General features: G+C 39.4%; 4 protein-coding genes across 6 annotated transcripts; 1 reads left to right on the top strand and 3 right to left on the bottom strand.

The window, feature by feature from the left end:
• Nucleotides 1–1,454: 1,454 nt before the first annotated feature.
• LOC108649362 (cytosolic 10-formyltetrahydrofolate dehydrogenase) lies at nt 1,455–5,598 on the bottom strand. Of its 3 annotated transcripts, none has more exons than XM_030388359.2 (4): nt 5,386–5,598; nt 4,186–4,569; nt 2,407–4,128; nt 1,455–2,262 (listed from the first exon to the last, which is right to left on the bottom strand). In XM_030388359.2, exons 1-4 carry the CDS (start codon nt 5,389–5,391, stop codon nt 1,633–1,635), a joined length of 2,742 nt encoding a protein of 913 aa, XP_030244219.1. In that variant the 5' UTR covers nt 5,392–5,598; the 3' UTR covers nt 1,455–1,632. The 3 variants fall into 3 exon arrangements, with proteins under 3 accessions (XP_030244219.1, XP_089113578.1, XP_089113579.1); XM_089257452.1 differs by lacking the exon at nt 5,386–5,598 and adding an exon at nt 4,803–4,882; XM_089257453.1 differs by lacking the exon at nt 5,386–5,598 and having other exon boundaries at nt 4,186–4,739.
• Nucleotides 5,599–7,011: 1,413 nt separating this feature from the next.
• Nucleotides 7,012–8,917, top strand: Gr39b (Gustatory receptor 39b). Its single transcript, XM_030388362.2, has 4 exons — nt 7,012–7,461; nt 7,541–8,196; nt 8,568–8,744; nt 8,805–8,917. Exons 1-4 carry the CDS (start codon nt 7,227–7,229, stop codon nt 8,865–8,867), a joined length of 1,131 nt encoding a protein of 376 aa, XP_030244222.1. The 5' UTR covers nt 7,012–7,226; the 3' UTR covers nt 8,868–8,917.
• Nucleotides 8,918–10,344: 1,427 nt separating this feature from the next.
• On the bottom strand, nt 10,345–16,140 carry dtr (defective transmitter release). Its single transcript, XM_030388358.2, has 5 exons — nt 15,754–16,140; nt 15,225–15,694; nt 15,090–15,154; nt 14,938–15,023; nt 10,345–14,869 (listed from the first exon to the last, which is right to left on the bottom strand). Exons 1-5 carry the CDS (start codon nt 15,905–15,907, stop codon nt 10,398–10,400), a joined length of 5,247 nt encoding a protein of 1,748 aa, XP_030244218.2. The 5' UTR covers nt 15,908–16,140; the 3' UTR covers nt 10,345–10,397.
• An 832-nt stretch (nt 16,141–16,972) lies between these two features.
• Nucleotides 16,973–22,164, bottom strand: Tsp39D (Tetraspanin 39D). Its single transcript, XM_030388363.2, has 4 exons — nt 21,963–22,164; nt 19,021–19,134; nt 18,380–18,958; nt 16,973–18,302 (listed from the first exon to the last, which is right to left on the bottom strand). The coding sequence occupies exons 2-4, from the start codon at nt 19,081–19,083 to the stop codon at nt 18,237–18,239; spliced, it is 708 nt and encodes a 235-aa protein (XP_030244223.1). The 5' UTR covers nt 19,084–19,134; nt 21,963–22,164; the 3' UTR covers nt 16,973–18,236.
• Between the last annotated feature and the right edge of the window lie 667 nt (nt 22,165–22,831).

Raw genomic sequence — 22,831 nt, forward strand, 5'->3', positions numbered from 1 at the left:
ATTTAAGCTCTTGCTTACTGTTAGTTTTTTTAGTTGGTGTGTGTATGTGTATGTGTGTACGTGCATTACAGTTTATTTAGCTCTTGCTTAAGCTCTTGGTCTGTTTATTGCGGTTAATTTCCTTCTTACGGTATCCCATAATAGTGTCACACACACACACACAAACCGTCTCAAATAGTTATTTGGATTTCTTCTATATACACAGCATTCACTCTAGATATTTGAGTGTCCATTTCGTTCTTAATAACTGTTATTGCAAAGCTTCTGTTTAGCAGAAGCTTTGATAGCATTTTTACGACGAACTCTAGAGATAAAGAAAATAAATATTGCGGTACAGAATCTGGTTCAGATTCAGATTACACACATACAGATACAAATACACGGTAGATACACACATACTGATGCACAGATACAAATACAGACACAAATACAGATACAGATAAAAATAGACACTGCATAAATTAGGCAGAAGCAGACGACAGGATATGCATGCACTCACATATATACTCACACAATCACACATACTCACACACTACTAATCCACGCTCATGCACAAGTTCGCCTGAACAATAATAGAACAAGGCACATGCTCCAACGGTTAATGCAATTACATGTTAGATAGCAAACAGGAAATTTAGAGAATCGGATAGAGGAAGTGTGCGTGAGAGAAAGCGTGCGAGTGAGCCATCGAGAGGCAGAGGGAGAATGAGAGAGAAAGAGGAAGAGGGTGAATGAGGAGGAAATCAAACAAAATGTTGCAAAATGTCGCTCACATATACATAGATTACGTATACGTCGCATAGTCACGTTATGTTTCATATGCTCAGCTAATGCGAATTGCTTGCATGCAACTCTATACAATAAAAAACAATAAAACTAAAGAAGATTGCAAATTTAAATGTTGCCAGCCATAGAACAATAATTCAACTTTCAGTCATTTCTTTTTGACCCACATTGGCTGTCAAAAGTTTGCGCTTGAAATGTTGACAAAGGAAGAACAAGAGTGCGAATCGCTGCAGTCGCTGAGGGGAATTGCTGCATATTTGTAGGCGAACACCAATTGCAAAACTCATTCAAGGGTGGATCATGAGCACTGCAAGGGGGAGGGGAGTTGAAGTAAAAGTTATAGCTGAACTTAAAGCCTTTGCCTTTGTGTTAGACAAATGGAAATTTTATGGAAATATTGCTTAGACTTCTACGATTGCGATGTCTATTAAGACAGTATGTAAATTTTTGTCTTGATAAAGATTTCAAGCAAAGGAGGTCAACTTGTGGAGCCCCTAGCATATAAAGTGGAAGATGGGCTCTGCTATGGACGATTATCTGTTTGTATAGCCGCTGACCAATTCAGTTACAGAAAACAAATATTTAATATACGTATTTAACTTTTTATCGTCTGAATAAAAATATGTCATAAATATTTTTAAAAATTGGATGATTAAATAAAAACATAATTTAGTTATAAATCAATATTTTTATTGATTTCTAATATATATACATAGATGATATACAGCTGCGCTTAATACTATTTATCTACAATCTACACTATAATGTATGTATATATGCATTGGATTAAGTCTTTTGCGCTCTATTAATAGAATTCTATAAATGTACTTTAATTCTAAGATTTGTTCAGTACTCGATGGTAACGCACTTGGTCTTCAGATACTCGTTCAGTGCCTCCTGGCCGAGATCCTTGCCGAAGCCGCTCTGCTTGAAGCCGCCAAAGGGAGCAGCCACATCTGTTTTATTATAGACATTGACGAAGACGGTGCCGGCCTCGATGCGATCGGCAAAGCTTAAGGCTTTGCTAATGTCCTTGGTGAAGACGCCGCTGGCTAGGCCATATTCCGAGCGATTAGCGCGCGTCATCACCGAATCGACGTCGCTGCCATTGAATTTGGATATGATCATGATGGGACCAAAGGATTCCTCCTGTGCTATGAACATATTGTCCTCGACATCTGTGAACACGGTGGGCGTAAAGAAATAGCCCTTCATATTGGGCACCCGACAGCCGCCATAGACGAGCTTGGCGCCCTCGGCCACACCGCGTTCACAATATTCGATCAATTTATCCATATGCGCCTTATGATTCTGTGGTCCGTGCGCTGTGGAGCGATTAAGCGGATCGCCAATGGTCATTGAGCGCAGATCCTTCAGGACACGACGCACAAACTCATCATGAATGCGATCCTCAACGAAAAGACGGCCAGCCGCTATGCAGTTCTCACCTTTGTTGAAGAAGACAGAGGACATGCCCTGTAAAGAAAGAATGGAGTTAATTAATAAGGGAAGCAGAAGAAATAAGTAAGACAAGTCTAACCAGAGCTACTATCGAGATCATATAGCTCTTTATATCTGACAGAGAACTACCTCCCATAACAATCAAATGTCTCTACTTACATGCTTTACAGCCTTGTCTAGATCGCAGTCGGCGAATATGACCAAGGGACTCTTGCCGCCCAGTTCCAACGAGCATTTCTTCAAATTGGAGTCCGCACACGATTTCATAATGTGTTTGCCAATGGGCGTGGAGCCCGTGAAGCCCAATTTGCGCACCAAGGGATGATCGGCAACAGCTTGACCCGCATCGGAGCCTTTGCCGGGCAGCACATTGATCACACCCGGCGGAAAACCGGCCAAGACCGATAGCTCGGCGAATTTCAGAGCAGTCAGAGGACACGTTTGAGCTGGCTTGATCAGGCAGGTATTTCCGGCCGCAATGCACGCAGCCATTTTCCAGGAGAGCATCATCAGGGGATAGTTCCAGGGAGTGACCAGACCACAGACCCCAATTGGTTCCTTGCGCGTAAATGTCAAGACATTATTGGGTCTAGCCGGATTCACGGGTATCGTATTTCCCTGAATCTTATCGCACCAGCCAGCGAAGTAGCGCCAGGCATCAATGGACATGCCGATGTGGGTCTTCAACGCCAGGGTGTAGACAGCGCCCGAGTCAACCGATTCAATGGTAGCCAAATCCTCTTTGTACTGCTCCATCAAATCGGCCAGTTTCAACATGAGTTGGCCGCGTTGCCTGGCCGAGACCTGCTTCCAGGAGCCAAAGAAAGCCTTGTGAGCGGCCTGCACCGCCTTATCCACATCATTGGCACTGGCACAGGCCACCTCGCAGAGCACCGTCTCATCGGTGGGATTCACAATCTCCAGCACACGATTCTTCTCGGCATCCACAAATTCGCCATTGATGAAAAGCTGTGTGGGCACTCGAATGTCGCGTTTGTTCGCCTTCAGCTGGAAGCCCTTGTACTCCACCTGCTTGCCGCCGGCACCGCCGCTACCCTGACGCAAGTTGCGAACGAGCTGGTCGAAGAACTCGTCGAAAACGGGCGCCATAAACACATTCTCGTTCTCCAGCGGCACATCAAAGGCGTCCTTGACCTCCTCAACCAGACGCACCACGTCCATTGAGCCAGCGCCAGCGGCAAAGAAATCCGTAGCTCCTTCGATGGGCGCCTTTAGGATGGCCTGCCAAATGCTCGCCAGCTGCGTCTTCTTGGCCAGCTCGTCCTCGCTGAAGTCTGTTATGGGCTGATGCTCAGCCTGCTTGAACCAATCGCTGGCATTGATCATTTTGGTGCCACGCTTGATGCGACGCACATTGACGAAGGCGCCGTCGGTGCCCTCGATCAGGAGGCCGCCCTCGTGCACCCAGGCGGGCTTGGCCAAGCCCTTCAGCTTCAGCGCTTTGCCATCCTTGACGGGTCCCGCCGAATAGAGATGGGCGCCAAAGAAACGCACCTGCTCCTCGGTGCCATCGTCGAGCACCACGGTGGCTACCGCTCCAGGCACCGAGTCCAGGCCACGCACGAAATTGAAAATTCCTACAGCCGACTGAGCGAGGCAAAGCTGTTGATTCTCCACCTTGAACATGGCTGGATCATAGGTGGCGCCCACCTCAGTCTGGACTATCTTGGGCGCTGTGCCATCGGCCACCATGTCGACAGCCAAGCCCATGGCCTTGACGCCCTCTGGGTAGAGGAATCTCTTGTAGATGGTGTCCAAGGTGTCTGTGGGCTCGAGATTCGTTTGACGCTGCAGCAGCAATGGTCCTGTGTCCAAGCCATCATCGGCCCAGAAAATGCTGAAGCCGGCGACCTCATCGCCCTGTGGAGCAATTGAAGATTAGGATTATGGATTTCACTTAGAGTGTAAAGAGCTCACCTCAATCAGTGTCCAGGATATGGCGCTGGCACCGCGATGCCTGGGCAATATGGATGGATGATAGCAAATGCTGCCCAGGCGAGCGCCATCAATCACCTCCATCGGTATAAACTGCGAGCAGAAGGGCAGCACATTCAGCTCCGCCTTGACCGATCTATACTGCTCCAGCACCTCGGGCAGCGGCACGCCCTTGCGCCGCCAGCTGGCAAACTTAAAGACGGGTATATTGTGGCTGGCAGCTGTCGTGGCCAGCACATCCTCGCGACTGCCCTTGTCTGGTATGGTGAACACGCCCACCACCTGAAACTTCGAGCGCTCCAATATCAGCTCCAACACATCGGCAGCAAAATTGCTTTGACCAATGATCGCAATGCGTAGATTTGACTGTAAAAAGTAATGATATCGAAACGGAACACGCATTATAAACTAATCCCAAAATCAGTTGAGCTGATTCATAAAATATTTATATGTATGTATATATAAAAAAAAAACCATAAATAATTAAATTTCAAATTTTATACATATTCACATCAAATTTGTCTTCTACTCAAAAAATATAAAATTTGTCTTCTATTCATTGTTACGCACAACTCGGAAAGAGCTAAAAACAATTTTACTTTAATTTGTTGCTGGTGCTCGATTGAAAGTAAATCCATAGTAAATTTATTGAGTCCAAAAAATAGAACGAAAATTTAATATACCCAGATGGAAATGGAATACGAATTACAAGGGCGGTGTCATATCAACTAATAAATCATTTTGTATAGCTGATAATATTTGTCTAAAATAAATGATTGTGTATCGAGGAAGGTCAGGAAATTATATAGACATTATGGAATAAAACTTAATTTATATACTAATATATGTATATATCTATTAATTATATACGAGAAAAATTATTATTATATATAAAAAAAGGAATTTATTTCAAAAATATATAAAAATAACTGAATTTCTTAGATAATTCAATTAATTGCATAAATATGTAAATTTTTTATTAATTTTTGTTTTTATAAATTAAAAATTAACACTATTCCACAAACAACAAACTTGTAAGATTTTTAAGTAAAAAATGAAGCCGAATTATTTTTTTTTAATCCTAACTGAGAAAGAAAAGGAACTACTAAATATTATATACAGACATTGCCAAACTATTTATGTATATATTTTAATGACAGTTATATAAATTTGTATACTAACACTCATGATTGTGCACTTTATATAATTTGGTCTCTTCACACGCTTTGAAAACAGTTTGATTTATTAATAATTTCCTCAGACTTGCTTATCACTTTGGCAATACTTTCTCCACTTCAGTTTCACTTGTTGATCTATAGAATTTTAGTTTTTTACTCTGATTATTTAGAAGAAGCCGACTGCTAAGCGCTAGAGCAACTTCTCTTAACTGAATCGCATCAAGTGTGCGGCTCGTATTTATACCTAGAGCCCGGGCAAAATATTATCAGCTGTTTCTAGCAATAACAAAAAATATAATAAATATATATGTATGTATATATTTCAGCATAGGCATGCACTCAGACTCGCACACTTTTACTTTTTCAATATTTGAATGAAAAAAACAAAAATGAAAAAAAAAAAAACACAGTTCGCTGGACATTTCGCTTATCAGCTACGTAAAGCTTCAGAAGGTAATTTTGGACAAGCACAATGATAAGGCTGAATTCGGATGTGGAGGCCGACAACAAGTGGAAAGTTTGGTACCAAACACCTCGCAGCAGATTTTTAGTTTTGTTTGTCGCGGCATGTGTTTTGTATTGGATTACTTAAAATTTGAGTTATGTGCGGGTATTCCCTAGAATTATTTGAACTCTAGATTGACAAACAGCAAATCACAAATATATCACATTCTGTAAATAATTTCCGGCTTGAACTAGTTATTGAGGCAGCAAACTGTAAAAACTATCAGCGATTGGTGTGAAATGTATTATTTGTTAAGGGGCGATTGCTTATAATCACATAATCAGACAACGGCTCTAATTGCCGTTAATATATAGATTAATATAAAGATTTACTATAGATTTTTTTTTTATTTTAAATAATCATCATTAGTGTAAAATTCTCTCGATCGGCAATAATTGAACAAGTCATAGTCAGACGAAGCTGCTAATTATTTGGCACACATTTTATATTTGATGCCAAACCCAATCTCTAATTAACAAGACTGGTTAATTTATTTATAAACTATTATATTTTATTTCGCATAAATATACATTTTTTTCTTCTTTCTGCCAGATTTTTCACCAAATATAGAAAACGAGCGACGAGTATATAAGGGGACTATAATAATAATTCATTATGATAAATATGTTTATATTAGATTTGATATATATGAAATGAAGTTGTATTTCGTTTTAATATATTTTGTTTCTTTTTATTTTGTATATAAAAAAAATGCTTGATTATGGTTATTTATAGTTTATTTATTTATTGTAATTTCTTTAAGCATTATTCAATTCATAATTCTCGTTTTCTTTATTATTTCCGTTAGTTCTACTACCCATAGACCATCCTTACCAAGAAAATCGTTTTCTATCTTCATTATCTTTTCTGTTATTATTATTATCATTACTTTTTATAATATAATTAGCTTTCTTAATGTGGATTATTAGTATGCTTATTATTATTTTTTATTGTAATATTCATTATTACTTTTCTTATTGCTATTATCTATATTTTTCTTTCTCTTTATAGCGAACACTACTGTGAAATAAGTGTTATCTGGTGAGTACCATATATTTAATATACATGTATATATGCTTAAATACCACTCAATATAAATCCATACCCATACCCAGAGTTAATTTACATTGACTATACACGAATCTAGAATTTTAAGTTCTACCAAACACTATCTCTGTTAATTGATTTGTTTTGTTCGCGCGTAACGCTTTTTCCATTATAGCTAATTATTTTTGCATTTAATTAGCGAACATATCAAATTTGATTAATCTAAAAATGTAGCTCGAGTCGCTATATTTAGCCAAGCTCTGTAGTATTCATTGACACATTCTGTAGAGAACATGTTATTCGCTCTGCATCGCTATATCAAGTATTTTGCTGTCTTGGGCCTGGTACCGTGGGTGACCGAAAACTCGCCCAAACAGCATTATCAACAGATCTATACACTAATCATAGTACTCTCGAATATCGGTGTGGCATTCTACAAAATCATTTTTCGACCGCCCGAGGGGGATCTTCTGGTCTCACTGCTGGTCAGCTGCATTGTGTTTGTCTCCCAAATTGTTACCATGACAGGCGTGTATCTGAATTCTCTCACTCTCTCTCTCTCTCTCTGTATTTATATGGTATATATAATATATAAATTTATGTTTAGTTATTGAGCTGCAAGTGATGTGCCAGTATAAGAAATACTACGAGTTCTGCCTGCAGCTGAAGTGTTTGCGTCTTCACTTTCAATGCGAACTGCAGCAGCCGATTAGTAATTTGCCCTGGATTAGATGTATCAAATTCTATGCTCTGAGTGTCATCAATATCATCGTATTTGTTCCCTCTATATACGTCGTTCTCAATTTCGATTATATCGGCTACTTTTGGTACTCGCTCGGCGCCGTCATCATTAATCGATATCAATGTCTCCTCCTGCTACTCTACGTGGATCTCTTGGGCTATCATGCGGAGCGCTTGGATGAACGGCTTCAGGCCCTGCACAGCTATCGTCAACTGGGCACTCAGACGATATTGGACATACAATTTGAGCAGATGTGCTCCTTGGACTACCTGCTGAGCCTGAAGCGCGCCTACATGGAGCTCTATCGTCTGTTTGAACTCTACAACAGTTTGTTCGGCTGGTCGATTGTCTGCATCTTTGTGGTGATGTTTCTCGACAGCATCATCAATATATATTGGTCGCTTCTTGTGCTTATCAAGGTCTATCAGTTTGGCTTTATCTTCACGACCTGCTCAACTTTTGTGCCATTGCTTATACTACTCTTTACCTTTTGTCATTGTGGAGAGTATTGCAAGCGACAGGTGAATCTGGCTGAGTTCTATATATATCTATATCTATATCTATATCTTTATCTATATATATATCTATATCTATATCTATATCTATATCTATATCTATATCTATATCTATATCTATATCTATATCTATATCTATATCTATATCTATATCTATATCTATATCTATATCTATATCTATATCTATATCTATATCTATATCTATATCTATATCTATATCTATATCTATATCTATATCTATATCTATATCTATATCTATATCTATATCTATATCTATATCTATATCTATATCTATATCTATATCTATATCTTTATCTATATCTATATCTATATCTATATCTATATCTATATATCTATATCTATACCTATATCTATAGCACATGCTTATAGGCAGTCGTGTTAGGGGCCTGGCCTGTGCTGCCCAGTGCCAGGCGGTGCCACCTCCCTTGGCCTACAATGCGATTCTCGCTGAATTCGCCATGCAGGTGGAACAGGATGCTTTGACTATTAGCGCCGTGGGCTTTATGGATATCAACTATAATCTGCTCATGTCGGTGGGTGCTCTGTTCGATCTGTAGCAAGAATATTTATTCTCAATTAACACATTTCTATAGATCTTTACGGCCATGGTTACCTATCTGATAGTGCTTATGCAATTTGGCTCGTTGTATGCCTAGAAATAGGCGTGGCAAGACGAGATCGACTGCAAATGCCTTAAACATTGTGCGAATTTATGTATTTCAATGTATTATGAATTTATATTTGATTTGTGTCGAATTTATGCATTAGTATTTTATTAAATTATATTTATCTTGTATCTTGGCACTACCTAGTATATGTGTATATATATATATAATATTAAGATGGAAATCATATATATGTATATATGATGAGCTTTTTGCTATTTATGATTCGATTTGGTTTAATATTCTTTGTCCCAGGACATTTGCTCCTCTCCTTATTCACCTTTTACAATGCTTAACAACTTGAAATAGTATTCTCTTATCCCCTCTCGGCTAGTTATATAAATACTCCCAGCTATAATAATACTCACAGTTCAATGTATCAGTATATAATCAGCTTTTTCCTTCCATTTTTTAATTAAATTTTAGAATTACTTCCTTTTCCCACAATAGGCACAACATACTTTAGCTAAAGCGATTTCTCAATGAATTTGTATCAAACGGAATCCCGTCGAAACTAACTGAATAGTAAGGGAAAAGTTTTTACTTGACCGATAAACTTGCACATTGAACGTCGATCAGTATTTACCACTGACCTACTTTGGCCCCCTCGCCCAGTCATTCAGCTGTTTTGCCTGAAACCACTTGCCGAGCGTGATATAGATAAGATTGTGAAATGTCCAAAATAAAATGATTATCAAAATTCATGAAATAGAACTGGTACAAACTGGATTCAATGTATTTTTTATTGTGACGACTATAATCAGTAAGGAATTTCTTTAAATACACGAAATTTGTTTACCAAAAAAAATGAAATGAAGTAGATCTATAGATGTATGTATGTATGTATTTATATATGACCCCCTCCAGAGTTCTTGACTGATCGATGTTATCAGCTGAGTGAATTTCGATGTTATTATACTGTATGCAAATGAATTTCAATTGTATTATGCAATAGGCATCAATCCATGTGGAATTCTGCTGAGTCCAATAAACTGTGCACGCACTCTCCAGCTGCTCGCTGCTGATGTTTGAACGTCTATGGGAATAGTGCAACATTCTTATTTCTTTTTTCCATACATTATTTTCGAATTGATAAGGCGCGACGTCGATGATAACCTGCTCGAGTGCCCTCGCCGAAGTCATCGAAACAAAGCAAAAAACCGGTTTGAGCGCTCTGGGCAAACCGGTTTCAAGTGGCTCAGGATGTGCCAATTTTGATAATTAATCGATCGGGCAGTAAAAAAAGTAAATAATAAAAAATCGTTCCCTAATCTTTCGCACTTTAAATATATATTTAGAAAACATGTACGTGCTTTGTACTTTTCATTTGCCTTTTGCTATTTAATGCGGTTCAAACTAGTTTTCGGATTGTGTTACTTGTGGACAGTTCTCCCTCGGGAAATGTTATCATTGGGTTCGGGTTCGCAATGTTTCCTACACGTGCCTTAGTCGAACAACACACACTGAATTGTATAATACAATTTTATTCATTTATTTTGGTAAAATCAACGTGAATTTCAATTACTTTTTCAACTCATAGGTGACCTGGGCATTGACGCAGACCTCCTTGACTACAGCATCACCATCATCGTTGAGTATTTCCAGATTACATTCAATTTCATCGGTCTTCAGTTCGGGTATTGTATGGAAGCTTTCGGTATCTGTATTATCTTCAAAGTAATCAAGTATTATGGGAGGCTTCGAGGGCTGGTCATCGCCTGTTGGCTGAGGCCCTTGATTTGTGCTCTGCTTAGTCTCTTTGGGTCCGGTATGATCAATTTGCTCGTCTTGCTCTCTGGCCTCTAGAGTCTCACTTTGCTCAAGCTCTTGCTTTTTAATCTCTTCAGTTTCCTCTTCTTCAAGCTGTTGTTCATTTGATTCTAGAGTCTTTTCTAGCTCCGTTTCTTGCTCATTGTCTATTTCAGTTACTTCCAGCTCATTAGCTTCTAGAGTCCTGTCTAGGTCAATTCCGGGTTCTTCAGCTTCTTCAGCCCGTGGTTGCTCAACTTCTTGCTCGTTCGCTTCTTTAGTCTCTTCTAGTTCAACCCCTTCCTCATCTGGTGCCTGATTAATCTCTTGCGCATTAGCTTCTTCTTCCTCATCGTGCCAGACTTGCATATATTCGGGTCTAGCGCTCTTAATCTGTGTCTCGCACTCTTCGTAAATAATATTCATTTTTTTCAGACTCTCCTCCAGTTCATCTTCCTGCTCGTCGCCATCGCTGTCCTCCTCATTGAACTGACTCTTCTCCAATAGCTTCAGATCGTCGGCCTCGATGAACTCACTCAATTTCTGTGATATTTTCGCCCATTGACGCTTGGCATTGCGCGCCAGTTCGTCTATGGCGCCACCCGAATCCAAGTCATCATCGTCATCGTTTGCTGGTTTGTTCGACTCCTTATTTGATTCCACCTCACAGCTCTCATCATCCACATCAGTGGTCGCTGCTGATTCGGAATCTTGTTTTTCCTTTGCCACATTTGCGACTTTATCTATGGAATTCTGACTTGCCCAAGCTCTCAGGGGCAAGCTGAATAGTTGTTTTCGCAGGGCTTCTTCATTTTCACGCTCCAGCTTTAAGCCATCCTCGTCGAACTGATTGCTAAACAATTCAGTGAGCGCACCCTCGGGCAGTCGCGGTGGCTCCACCACGGCTATATCCTCGCCTGATTCATAGTCCGTGGATGCATCCGATATAATGTCATCATCTATATTGCCATTCACATTGGGTATGGGTTTCCCTACCGACTTTTCACCCATTTCCTTGCTCGATTGCTCCTCGGCTTTCTCATCCACTTGCTCGCTGTTCGCTGTTATTTCCTCTAACTTAAGTTTGCTTTCCTCTGCTGCTGCTGCCTTAGCCTTCTCAGCTGCTTCTTCCTCCTCATCCTTTGTATTCGGAACTTGGCTCTTTATTTCGCATAATTTACACGCACCTAGCGTTAATTGTATGGTAGGATACTCCTGGACATTGTCCAACTCATCATCTCGATGCTCTTGCTGCTCTTGCTCCTCAATGGTATCCTCTTCTAACTCCTTCTCTTTTGGACTACCCCATTTTAACATCTTTAGGAAATTTCCCGTCGCTTTCTTCTCTCCCAACTCCTCCTCTTTAGGACACTCCAAGTTGTTTAACATTTGTAGCAAATTTGTCGAAGCCTTCGCGTCTTCGAGTTCTCTTTCAAGTTGATCTGTTATCGATTTACATTTCAATTTATGTGCTCCTAAATCCTTGGATAACTCTTCCATCTGACGTTCGCGTTCTTCCTGCAGATGCTGGCGTTCGATTAGGTCCTTCAGCATTTCATCTTGTTTAACCAATGCGCCAGGATTTTCAGCTTTCTGTGCTGCATCATCGGCTGTCAGTTCGTCGTAGCTGCGCATGCCCTCCACAGTTATTTCGCCATCGACGCCGATTACCTTTTGCAGATCCAATTTGTCCAGGAACTCCGAGTCTAGCGAATTAAAGGCAGCTCTCGCTTCCAGCGAATAGAACTGATCGATTGACTGATCCTCCACACTATCGCCATCATTGAGGGATAACGATGCCTTGCTTAGCTCCAATTCAGCGGGGTCGGCTTTTGGCCAGTTAGCGCGTAAATTTCTATCCTTTTGGCTTTCTGCTTTATTCTCAGTAAGCTCTTCGGCCGTCTCGTAGTCATCGGGCTCGGCATCGGACGACTCAATGTCCGACTCACTCTCCGTATCACTGATCAGAGCTGGCGGCGGCGGCAGATCCTCGACCTCGCCTGTATCCTTCTTCACAATCATCAGCTTATTGTTCACAACTTCGAGTGTGTCTTCGTAACTGTCTCGCTTGGAGAAACAACGGTCTGCCATGGCCGCAACGCGACGTTTTCGCTTCTCCTCCTGCTTGGCCAGCTGTGCCTCGACCTCCCGGGGACTTTCGTCCATGTAGGGATTCATCATTTTGGACTTCAGCAGCGCCTTGGCTGCGTTCACCTTCTCCGAACTACTCGTCTCCTTTTTATCCAACTTTCTTTCCTTCTTGCGCTCTTTGACAGAAGTAAGAAAAGTGCCAAAGGCATCGAGACACTCGCGCAGCGATTTGCCGCCGGCTGGATCCTCCAGATCGGGTGGCACTATCGATTGAGTCTTGGGATCCGCTGAATAGCTGTATTCTTCATCCGATTCAATGACTCCGAAATCAAAGCATTTAATGTTCTGGCCATTGATTATTTCCTGATACTGCAGCTCGTCGATTAGGTCATGGATGAGCGCCGCGCATACCTCATCGACTGGTGGCTCTGGCAACTTATCGAGCTCCTCGTCGTCTGCGGCACTCGTGATGTCGTACAGGACATCTGTCTCATCCTCCAGCTGCTGCAGTAGATCCCGCAGCGAATTCTCTTCGTCCTCCAGTTTTCGACTCATTTCCTCGCAAATTAATTCCGCTTGCTCGGCGCAAGTACTTGCATTCAATGGTCTCACCTTGAACAGCTCGTCATCGTCTTGCTGCTCTGTGCGAGCTTCTGTTATGGTCAATTGACGCATACATTCTTCCTTGTGCCACTCGTGGCTGGGCTGATCGCAGCCCTCGCCAAAGACTCGCATGGGCACATCATCTGTGCAAGAGTCCAGAGCCTTGGCAAACGCCGCATCCAACTCGTCTTCCTTATCCTTCTCCGTTTGGATCTCCTCAATCTGAACTTTCTGTTGCTGTTCCTCTTGGGCGCACATGCGCTCTCGTCGCACACTGAACTCCTCGATGATGCGCAGAGAATGCGTCACGGTTGTCAGCTCAATGCATTTCCTTTTATCCTGCTCCTTCTCCTCATCGGAGCTGTTGTTGCCATCCTTTTGCGATTCGTCCGGCGTAGCTCGTATTTCCTCCAAAGGTTGACTCAACTCCTTCAGGTCCTCATCCATTTGACTGCTCAGCTCTTGCATATTATATTCCACTATCTCGTTCGCCTCTAGGCACTCCGCTTCATATTCCAATTGCTCTTTAGTCTTTATTATGTTGTTTGTTGCAGTATTTGCTGTTGACTCTTTGTTTGCAGCCTTAGGCTGTTGGTGTTCTTCGGGCTCTAGCATTGCCTTGTTGAACTCGGGTTGCTCGACAGATATCTCGTCTCCATACGATTCATACATTCGGTCTATGGCTTGCTGTTTGATCTGCTCAGGCGTTGGTTCTCCACCTTCATTCGAAGCTATAGCTTTTAATGTCTGGTATGATTTATCTAGATCTGCTCTGGCAGTTGGATCCAGCTCTGACCCGCTCTCTGGCTCAGCTATGACTGCTGGCATTTGCTTTGGCTCCACTTCATCAGTTACAAGACCTGGTGTTTCCTTGAGCTCTACTTCAGCTAATCCATTTTCCAGTTCATCTTTCACTTCTCTAACTTCTGACTTTATGGCCTTTTCTTCTGTAGGTGCCTCCACTTTAGCCTCATCATCCTTGACAGCCTTGTGAGCCTTATCAGCCCCATCAACCTCCTCATTCTCCAGTTCAGCTGTCTTGCATTCCACATCAAGTGGTTCTAACTTAACTTCCTCTATAAGCAAACGTTTTACACTCTGTTCCTCAGCTTTCACATCCACATCATTGACTTCCTTTTGAGTCACATCTTTAATATTTGTATTCTCAGAACGTACCTCCTCTGCCTGCTCCTTATTGGTTTCTTTTTGTGTGTCTTCTTCATTATCAGCAAATTGGGTTTCATATAGCACCTTCGGACGACCGGGTAAAGGCTTTGCTCGAGGGTTGCTAAGCTCCTCGGCTAGTTCATCATCTTGGGAGCCAGCAGCCTCATTGGCTGCACCTGAACTGTCCGTGCTTTCATTTTCTTGCTTATTATCGCCAGACACTTCACTCCATATGTCATCCACACAACCGTATTCTAGATCCGCTTTGACACGTGTCCTTTCGGCGCCCTTATCGGTTTCCGCTTCTGCTTCCGAATCAGTTGAGCTAATCAATGCATCTTGCTGATCCGCTGGCCGATGGCGATTGCGCAGCTGTATGGTGTCTAAAAGATTCGAATTTTAAGGTCCATATATATTTATATATATATTACGGTATTCTCTGTCTACTTACAGTTCACACTGTCACGCATTTTCTTACGATCGGCGCGATTCCAGCGCCTATTTTCCTTTCGCTCACCTTCGTAGCCCTCGCGTTTCCTGCATTATAATAATATAAAATTGTTGGGTTTTTAGTTCACATTTGGAATAATATTTTTGTATTACCAAGCCTCAGCACAGGCACGATCACGTGGAAAAACAGGACGACTGTCCAAGTAGGTTAGCTCTTTCTGTGGTTGGGAATGTACAAATTAAATGAATTTTACTTAAAACTTTGGCAAATTTAATTTTCATACTCACACAGGCGAGAATCAAAGTCTTGCGATATTGTGGTATACGTGAGACGACAGGATTTCCGTGTAGCACTAAAACCTTCAAGCAGGGCATCTTCTCGAAGATTTTAACCACCAAAATGTCATCGATGCGATTATTGGACAAGTCCAGCACGGCCAGAGTCTTGCAGTCCACCAGATGAGCAAGACTCTCGCTGTCCTTCAAGTAGTTGGACGATATATTAAGGGTATTCAAGACGGGCAGTACATCCGTGCCAATGTTCTCAATCAAGCGTATGTGGTTTGAGCTAAGATTCAGCGTATCCAGCAGTGGGCATGTGCCCAAGTTCTCGATGCGTCTAATCAGATTGTTTTGCAAAAAGAGACAGCGCAGCTTGCTCTGCTTCTCCAGACCCTCGATTTCCGAGATGGCATTGCACTCGAGCCACAGACACTTGAGTTCCGTATACTCATCCAGACACTCGATATACTGATAGCCTGTAATGCGATGCGAAATTGAATAGAAAGTTAATTTTAGTATTGATCCCCTCGTTTACCCTGATAGTGCAAGTAGAGCACATCGTTAAGGCGTGGCGTCTGATATAGTTTATCCTTTTTGCACAGTTCGCGTAATCCTTGCTGGGTCATGCGATGCAGTCCGGTTACCTCCTTGCGGGGTGCTGCAGCACCAGCGGCAACGGCTTGTGACATTATTATTTATAATATATATATTTCATATATTAATATTTAGAGTATATATTCATATATATATATATTTATATATCCAGTTGATTACTTATATTCAGGAACGCAACACATTCCCTACTGCTTGCCGCAAGGTGTCTAACGAATTCGTTGGCGTAGTTGACGGCGCTTGTTAGGTTTGTTTATTATTATTGAACAAACATCAAACTGAAATCGTTAGGGACAACCATATACTGAGTTGTATATGTATATGTATGTATATAATGTAAGAAGTTGGTTGGATTGCTATGATACACACATCAGAGAAGGCTAGATAATATATATAGTAATTTTAACATATTCTTCTGCATTAAACATTTCTTCGAACTTTGCTACAAATGTAAAAAAATAAATAAATAAAAAAACAAATAAATAAAAAACAATATTAAAAAATATTTGTTTAATGGGAAATAAACGTAGCAAATTATTTATTATCAATACTAAAAATTTAATAAATGAAATACTTCATAAACAAAAAATAAATAATTTTTTAAAATTAAAATTAAAGTTAAATTTAAAATAAGCTTTAAAATTTTTTAAAGTATAAAATAAAATAAATAAAAAATGTTTAATAAAACTTACCAAAAATTAAAAAAAAGTTGGAACAAAATACAAAATAATTAAATAAATAAAACGTAGGGAAAATATTCAAATCGCTCATCAACGTATAGCTTAATTATTTAAAAACAAAAATAATTATTTCATGTACTAAGTGAAGTCATAACTAGTAATTTTTCTCTGAGAGCGCGACCTATAACTTCTGACTTCAATTCCAAATCATTCTACTAATAAATGAAGGCTTTAAGTGGAGAGTGTGATGATATCCAACTTCACTTTAATTACAAACACCTCTTTGCTTGATTTTATAGAGTAGTAGTGGTTTGTAGAGTATACTTATTCCATACGTATATGCATTGACAAACAAGCCTTGAACTTTAGTCACAATTGACGGACTTGAGCTTAAGTTGACAATTGAGCCAATAGAAATAAAATTTTACTTGCTATAGAAATTTAATTTACGCACAGACTTGATTATTTTTGTCATTTGTTCGTTTATTGATTCATAAGTTTTTCAGTGCTGCACAATCATTTAAACTCATATTATATTTAAAATACATATTAAGAATAATGCATATTGAGAATTAAAAAGTCGTGCTGTTTAAGACAATTGCATGGATCACTTTCTTCAGATTACAGAATCTAGCATTGAATTGTAATATGCATTTTTGTGTATAGTTTGCGATTTTCTTTTAGTAGCACACTGTTTAGTAAATATAATTTAAATTATTTCGATTTAAAACTGTAAATTCGCTTTCAGTTTTCTTTAATCTACTTCAGATTCTTTAATTTATTTCAAGGACTTGCCAAGATATGTAAAATTCTCCCAAATGTCTTTTTTCGTTATTTTACTTTACAATACAAATACGAATACAAATACAAATACAGTCACATAGATATTCATTGTATATATAAATTAATATACATATATATATATATATATATCTATATGCATATTGGGTATGTTTGTGTATTGCTAAAAATATTGCCGTGTGTGTGTGTAAAATGCAGTGTTCTGTTCATGTGTATATAATAAATTGCATCAAGGTCTAAAGGGTATATAAAAGAGAACAATTAGCAAATGGGTGGGGTTTCTTAAGGATAGGTCTACAGGCCATACACACACAGACACATTGCAAAAATTGAAAATGCAATTAAATGTACATTACATATCAAAACTTTTGTTTCAAGGACACTTTGTAAAATCAATTTCGACACAGTCGGTATATAGTTTATATAGATGATACAGTTATTTGGTTTGATTGATATGCCTAATGGGTATGTTGCGATGGCATGAATGGGAATGGAGCAAGTAAAAATATAAATAAATATATATGTATATATTTTCAACTAATACAAGAAAGCAATGAAACATAAGTAGATATGAGATATATAAGTGGTTGGCTTATGTATATAGAGCTCAGCACAACTGAGCTGGACATAACATTAACAAGTTTTCAGATATATGTGTGTATATATATATATGTAGGTGCATAGTACAAAATAAATCTTAGAATGCTGGGCTAACAGTGATTGACAAAAATGCAAGTTGTGAATTTGTGAATTGAGAATGTGTTGTGATTTGTGTTTTTCTTTTTCTTTGTGTATTATAATTATTATATAATATCCTCTTGAGAGACGGCAACGAGTTATATCGCATGCATGTGACAAAACTACAGACTACACTACGATTTCTTTCTGTTTTTAAAATCGATAGATGGGATCCTCGCTACGCAGCCTAAACGTGATCGTAGCTGCGGCGAAACGAACGATACAAGCAGCAGGCAAAGAGTATGGTGAGCAGCTAAATAGAAGAATTGAAGAGGGGAATTTTTAAATTAAAGACATTCAATAATACATATATATATGTATATCGCTCACCTGTATGCCTGCCACAGCGAGCACCACGCCGGCCAGTATCAAAGTCTTTGAGTCGAGTATGTGCAACAGCTTCTGCAGACAGCCCTGCTGCACGGCATGCAGGGTGGTGCACTCCTTGGCCTCGCTGAGATTGATCACCTTGCAACAGGCCGGGGGCAAAGTCTTGTTGGGAAAGATGGCATCCCAGTCGTTAGGTCCATTTGTGCCACAGCAATCCAATTCGGTTTGCAGCAAAGTCCAGGCATCACGATAGTCATCACGCTCCTTATAGTTCTTCATGGTCGTATTGAATTGTGTTTCCATTAGCTGCGGCAGGCCCGAGTGCTTGATATAGCCAGCAATTCCCAGACCAATTTCCAAAAGGAATATTATCACTGCCAATATGGCGAAGCTGAGTATCATGCAGCTGTTCTCCTTCAATGCGCCACAGCAGCCCAGGAAACAGATAAAAGCCACAGCGGCGCCCACAACCATCAGTATAATGGGCGCCGTCCAAATATGATCACTCACAAAGTTCGAGTAATGAGCATAGTTCAGCTGCACCATTGCGCCCACCAACAGGATCAGGAGACCCGTGAGCTATATAGAGATATATAATGGTTCATTATTCATTTATTATTCAAACTCTTTTGTTAACTTACCGCAAACAGCAGATTGCAAAAGAAAGTTATATATTTGACACATGTCAAGCCGCCGGATGCCATTTTTTTTATTTTTTGTGGTCAGAACCTTTCACACCGGACACCGTCTAGATACTGGAAGGAAATGGGCAAAATATTAATCAAAACAGGCAAAAAAAAAACGGCGGGGTCTAAAAAATAGAATAAAAATCAATATGTGTGTATGGTCAACCGCACAAAACGAAGGGGAAAGTTATTGGAGCCAACCCCCAAATCAGTGACAGACACGCAAAGCGCCTCCCCCATGACCAGCCATAACGATGTCCAAGTGTCTCTATTTGCCGCCTGCCACCTGCCACCGGCCTGTGCCACACCTGTGCCTAGCGACGTCTGGCTGCGGATTAACCCTACAACAACCCTCAACGAATGTGGCCAAGTCCGTGTAGAAATGAGTGCGCCTGCATTTAGCCACTTTTTCATGTGGCTCTGGCCTAGTTCTTACCGCATTATTATTTGCTATTATATCGAATTGTTGCTCTGCCTCGTTGAATGCATTGTTTTTGGTGGCAAGGACGTGATGGGCTCTTAACATTTCGCTGCATGCAACTCGCATAAAAATCAATGCAAAATGCGTGCAATATATGTAGAGCTCAGAAGCGTGGAGATCTATGCAGCTGTATGTCGACTATTAGGAAATGGAATACGTACTAAAAGCAATTTCCAAGCAAATTATTATATTTTTGAAAATTTATTTTAAATGGGTAAAGAGGTTAATGGGTTATTGCTGACATTCGTATGTGTTGTAAGTAAGTAAGCGTCAAGTTCATGAGATATTCATATTTTAATATATTTATGTTCTATATTTTATATTTAATTAAATACCCAATTTCAATCTCTTTTCGCATTCCTACATCTAGGGGTATTTATACCCAAGCACAATATATAACAACGTTCATTGCTGCCCTCTAACCTTTTCTTGATAGTTAAAAGAACTACGCTCATCATCAAATCCATAAAATATTTTATTTCTAGTAAATTATGTCTAAGCAAGTCACATATGTACGTGCGTCTGTCCGTCCGCCTATTTGAACTCTTCAATTAGAATAGGTCGCAATACCAATTAGTTGGACAACGCAATAGGCATAATTTCCCACTGCGAAGCATGAATAAACCAAACATATAGAGAGGAAACATATATGTATATATCGTAGCGAAAGTCGTCTCAAAATCGATCGCCCAGAAATTGTGTCAGCGGCGGGTGGAAGTGAAGTGGTTAATAAAGCTGGACATTTGGGTGGATTGATTGAATTAGTTTCTATAAAGAGAACAGAGCCCGAAGTGAAAATGTTCAGCTGTTCGGTGGTCTACCTGCTGCTGCTACTGACGCAGGTAAACAGGACAATGGAACGCGTCCTAGGAAAAAAAAAAAAACCTTGTCAATAATTTGGGGGCGTGCAGGGATAGCACAGTGGTTTAAGTGTGTCAAATATGAATTATATAATTATTATATATGATCATTTTCGGAATATGACTATCTAGCTAGAGACTAGGATTATCAATTGGATATTTTTGTATATATACTGCCCTTTAATTCAAAATGATTAATGAACTGCTTATGCGATCAAACTACAAAATTTTAATAAAGTAAAAACTACAATTAAAATTTTTTTGTAGAATTCTATATATATTTTTAATTAAGTATTGCATTGCATTTCTTCCTAACCACAAGTAATATTAAAATTGCAATGATTTTCAAGAAAACTATAAGTAGTGTGAATTCCCACTTTATTTTCTATTTATATAAATACGAATTCTATTTCATTTGATTAGTGAACTTCATTTCTATTTCTTATTTGGGATTGCAATTTGGCTCTTAAAGTATTGCGTTTAGTCAAATATGTTTGATGTGTTTGTAAGTATGTACATACATATGTAGACAAATTTCAATCCCAAACCAGAAATAGAAATTAAATTAATGAATACAATTAAATGAGATCTTGGCACACTGTAGAATAATTGTTGTTGTCGCGTTTATAATCAAATGGGAGACTGTTGGGGTCAGTGGGCTGCGATGTTGATGCAAATATACAAAAAAAGAATAGTATGTACATATGTATGTATGTATATGTACATATGTACATACATAAGCGTATGCATGTATGCGTGCATGTCAACAAACACACACAGGTGGGTTGCGTGCCATCAGCTAATTCCGGAAATTTACCTATAGACATGGCTAACGGGTATTAAACAGGAGCAGACAAGCAGCACAGTGGTCAACTGTGCGTGCGTGTGTGTATGCGTGGGAGCTCTTGATTAGATTTCAGAATTAAAACGTAATAGAGGAAAGTGTTAACAACTGTAAAACTGCAGCGGCAACAACAAGCGAATTGGAGCACAGTGTGACCAAATGCCGATTGCAACGGCTGCCGACAGAGGTTAACAAACTGTAACGAACTCAAGCGGCAAATACAAACGCATACATACATATGTACATACAAAACATACACCATACACCTTGAAATTCAGACATCAGTATGCATGAACAGGAATTTTTGATCGGCATCAAACGCAACTATTGGTTGCTTTAGTCTATATTTTTATTTTTATTATGCTGCGTACCAGTGTTCCTCTTAATATAACTAGTTTCCCACAGGAACATACATAAATGCTTATATACATACATTTACATTTGTGTATGTGTGTGTTATATCTACAGACTCAAATGAATCTGGCAGCGTCTTGAGAAAAAGTATAAAAGAAGAGCAACAAACAAAAGACCAGCTAAGTAGAACGGAAGCAGGCAGTGAACCTGAAAAATAGAAATAACTGCACTCCGCCAGCTATGTACCTCTGACGGTTTACCTAATTCCCACAAACACACGTATATAAACACTTACACGCACGCTTATCTACTAATTTTAGTTTATCGCAGAAAATCACTTTTAAATTTGTATACTCACTTTGGATTGCAATTAACTAATCACAACTCTGTAGTTTGTCTACTTTTGAAAAAAACGCTTGTATATATGTTGATTCTGTTTTTCTTTAGCCGACGGGTTAACTCGTGTTGTTTTAGTCGCAAGGCGCAAAAACATAATGCAAAGGCAAGCTCAAAATCTTGTTTTGGTTATTGTTGTGGAGTGCATTGCGCAGGTCCGTTACTCGGCAAAGAGCAAATCACAGAGAGTGCGATTTTAATGCCAGGGAGAGAGAGAAAGAGAGCGAGCGCGTTTTTCACATACTCGATAGACTCAACACAATTGCTTTTGGCTGTGCAAAATAAACAAATAACTTAACTTAACTTAACTTAAACATAATAAATAGCAAAATTTGTAATATAACATTTAAGAAACATTAATAATAGCATTTAAATTATGAATTTAGATCCGTTATTATTAGAAAATTCAAATTGTGGCGGCTGTCGATAAGCTGGTAGCTTTTATACCGATATTGCACTGTACTTATTTTTAGCTATCTGGCAGCACTGCTGCTCGCGATATTTTCAAATGTGTCGATAGTTTCGTTGTGCTGGCGAACGTAGCGCATGCCAGATATATTTTTTGTAGATTTTCATTTTAATAGTGCGTTTACTTATTAAGTTTAATTAAGGTTGGTTTCGTTGTAGATCAGCTCGGTGATATTATAGGGCGTGTGCTTTTATAAAGTAATGTTAAAATGCTGTAAAAAATTATGCAATTTGTTCCCTGCAGTGGAAAGATCAAAACAAAAACAAAACCGAAAATGAAACTGAAGCGAAGAGCAGGAAATTGTAAACTAGATTCGTTTTTGCGTCATCCACAGGTATGCCAAATTTATCTTTATGAAACTT

This window comes from Drosophila navojoa, chromosome 3 (assembly GCF_054131105.1).
Source record: "Drosophila navojoa isolate 15081-1374.11 chromosome 3, UAZ_NAV_1.0, whole genome shotgun sequence".
Lineage (NCBI taxonomy): Eukaryota > Metazoa > Arthropoda > Insecta > Diptera > Drosophilidae > Drosophila > Drosophila navojoa.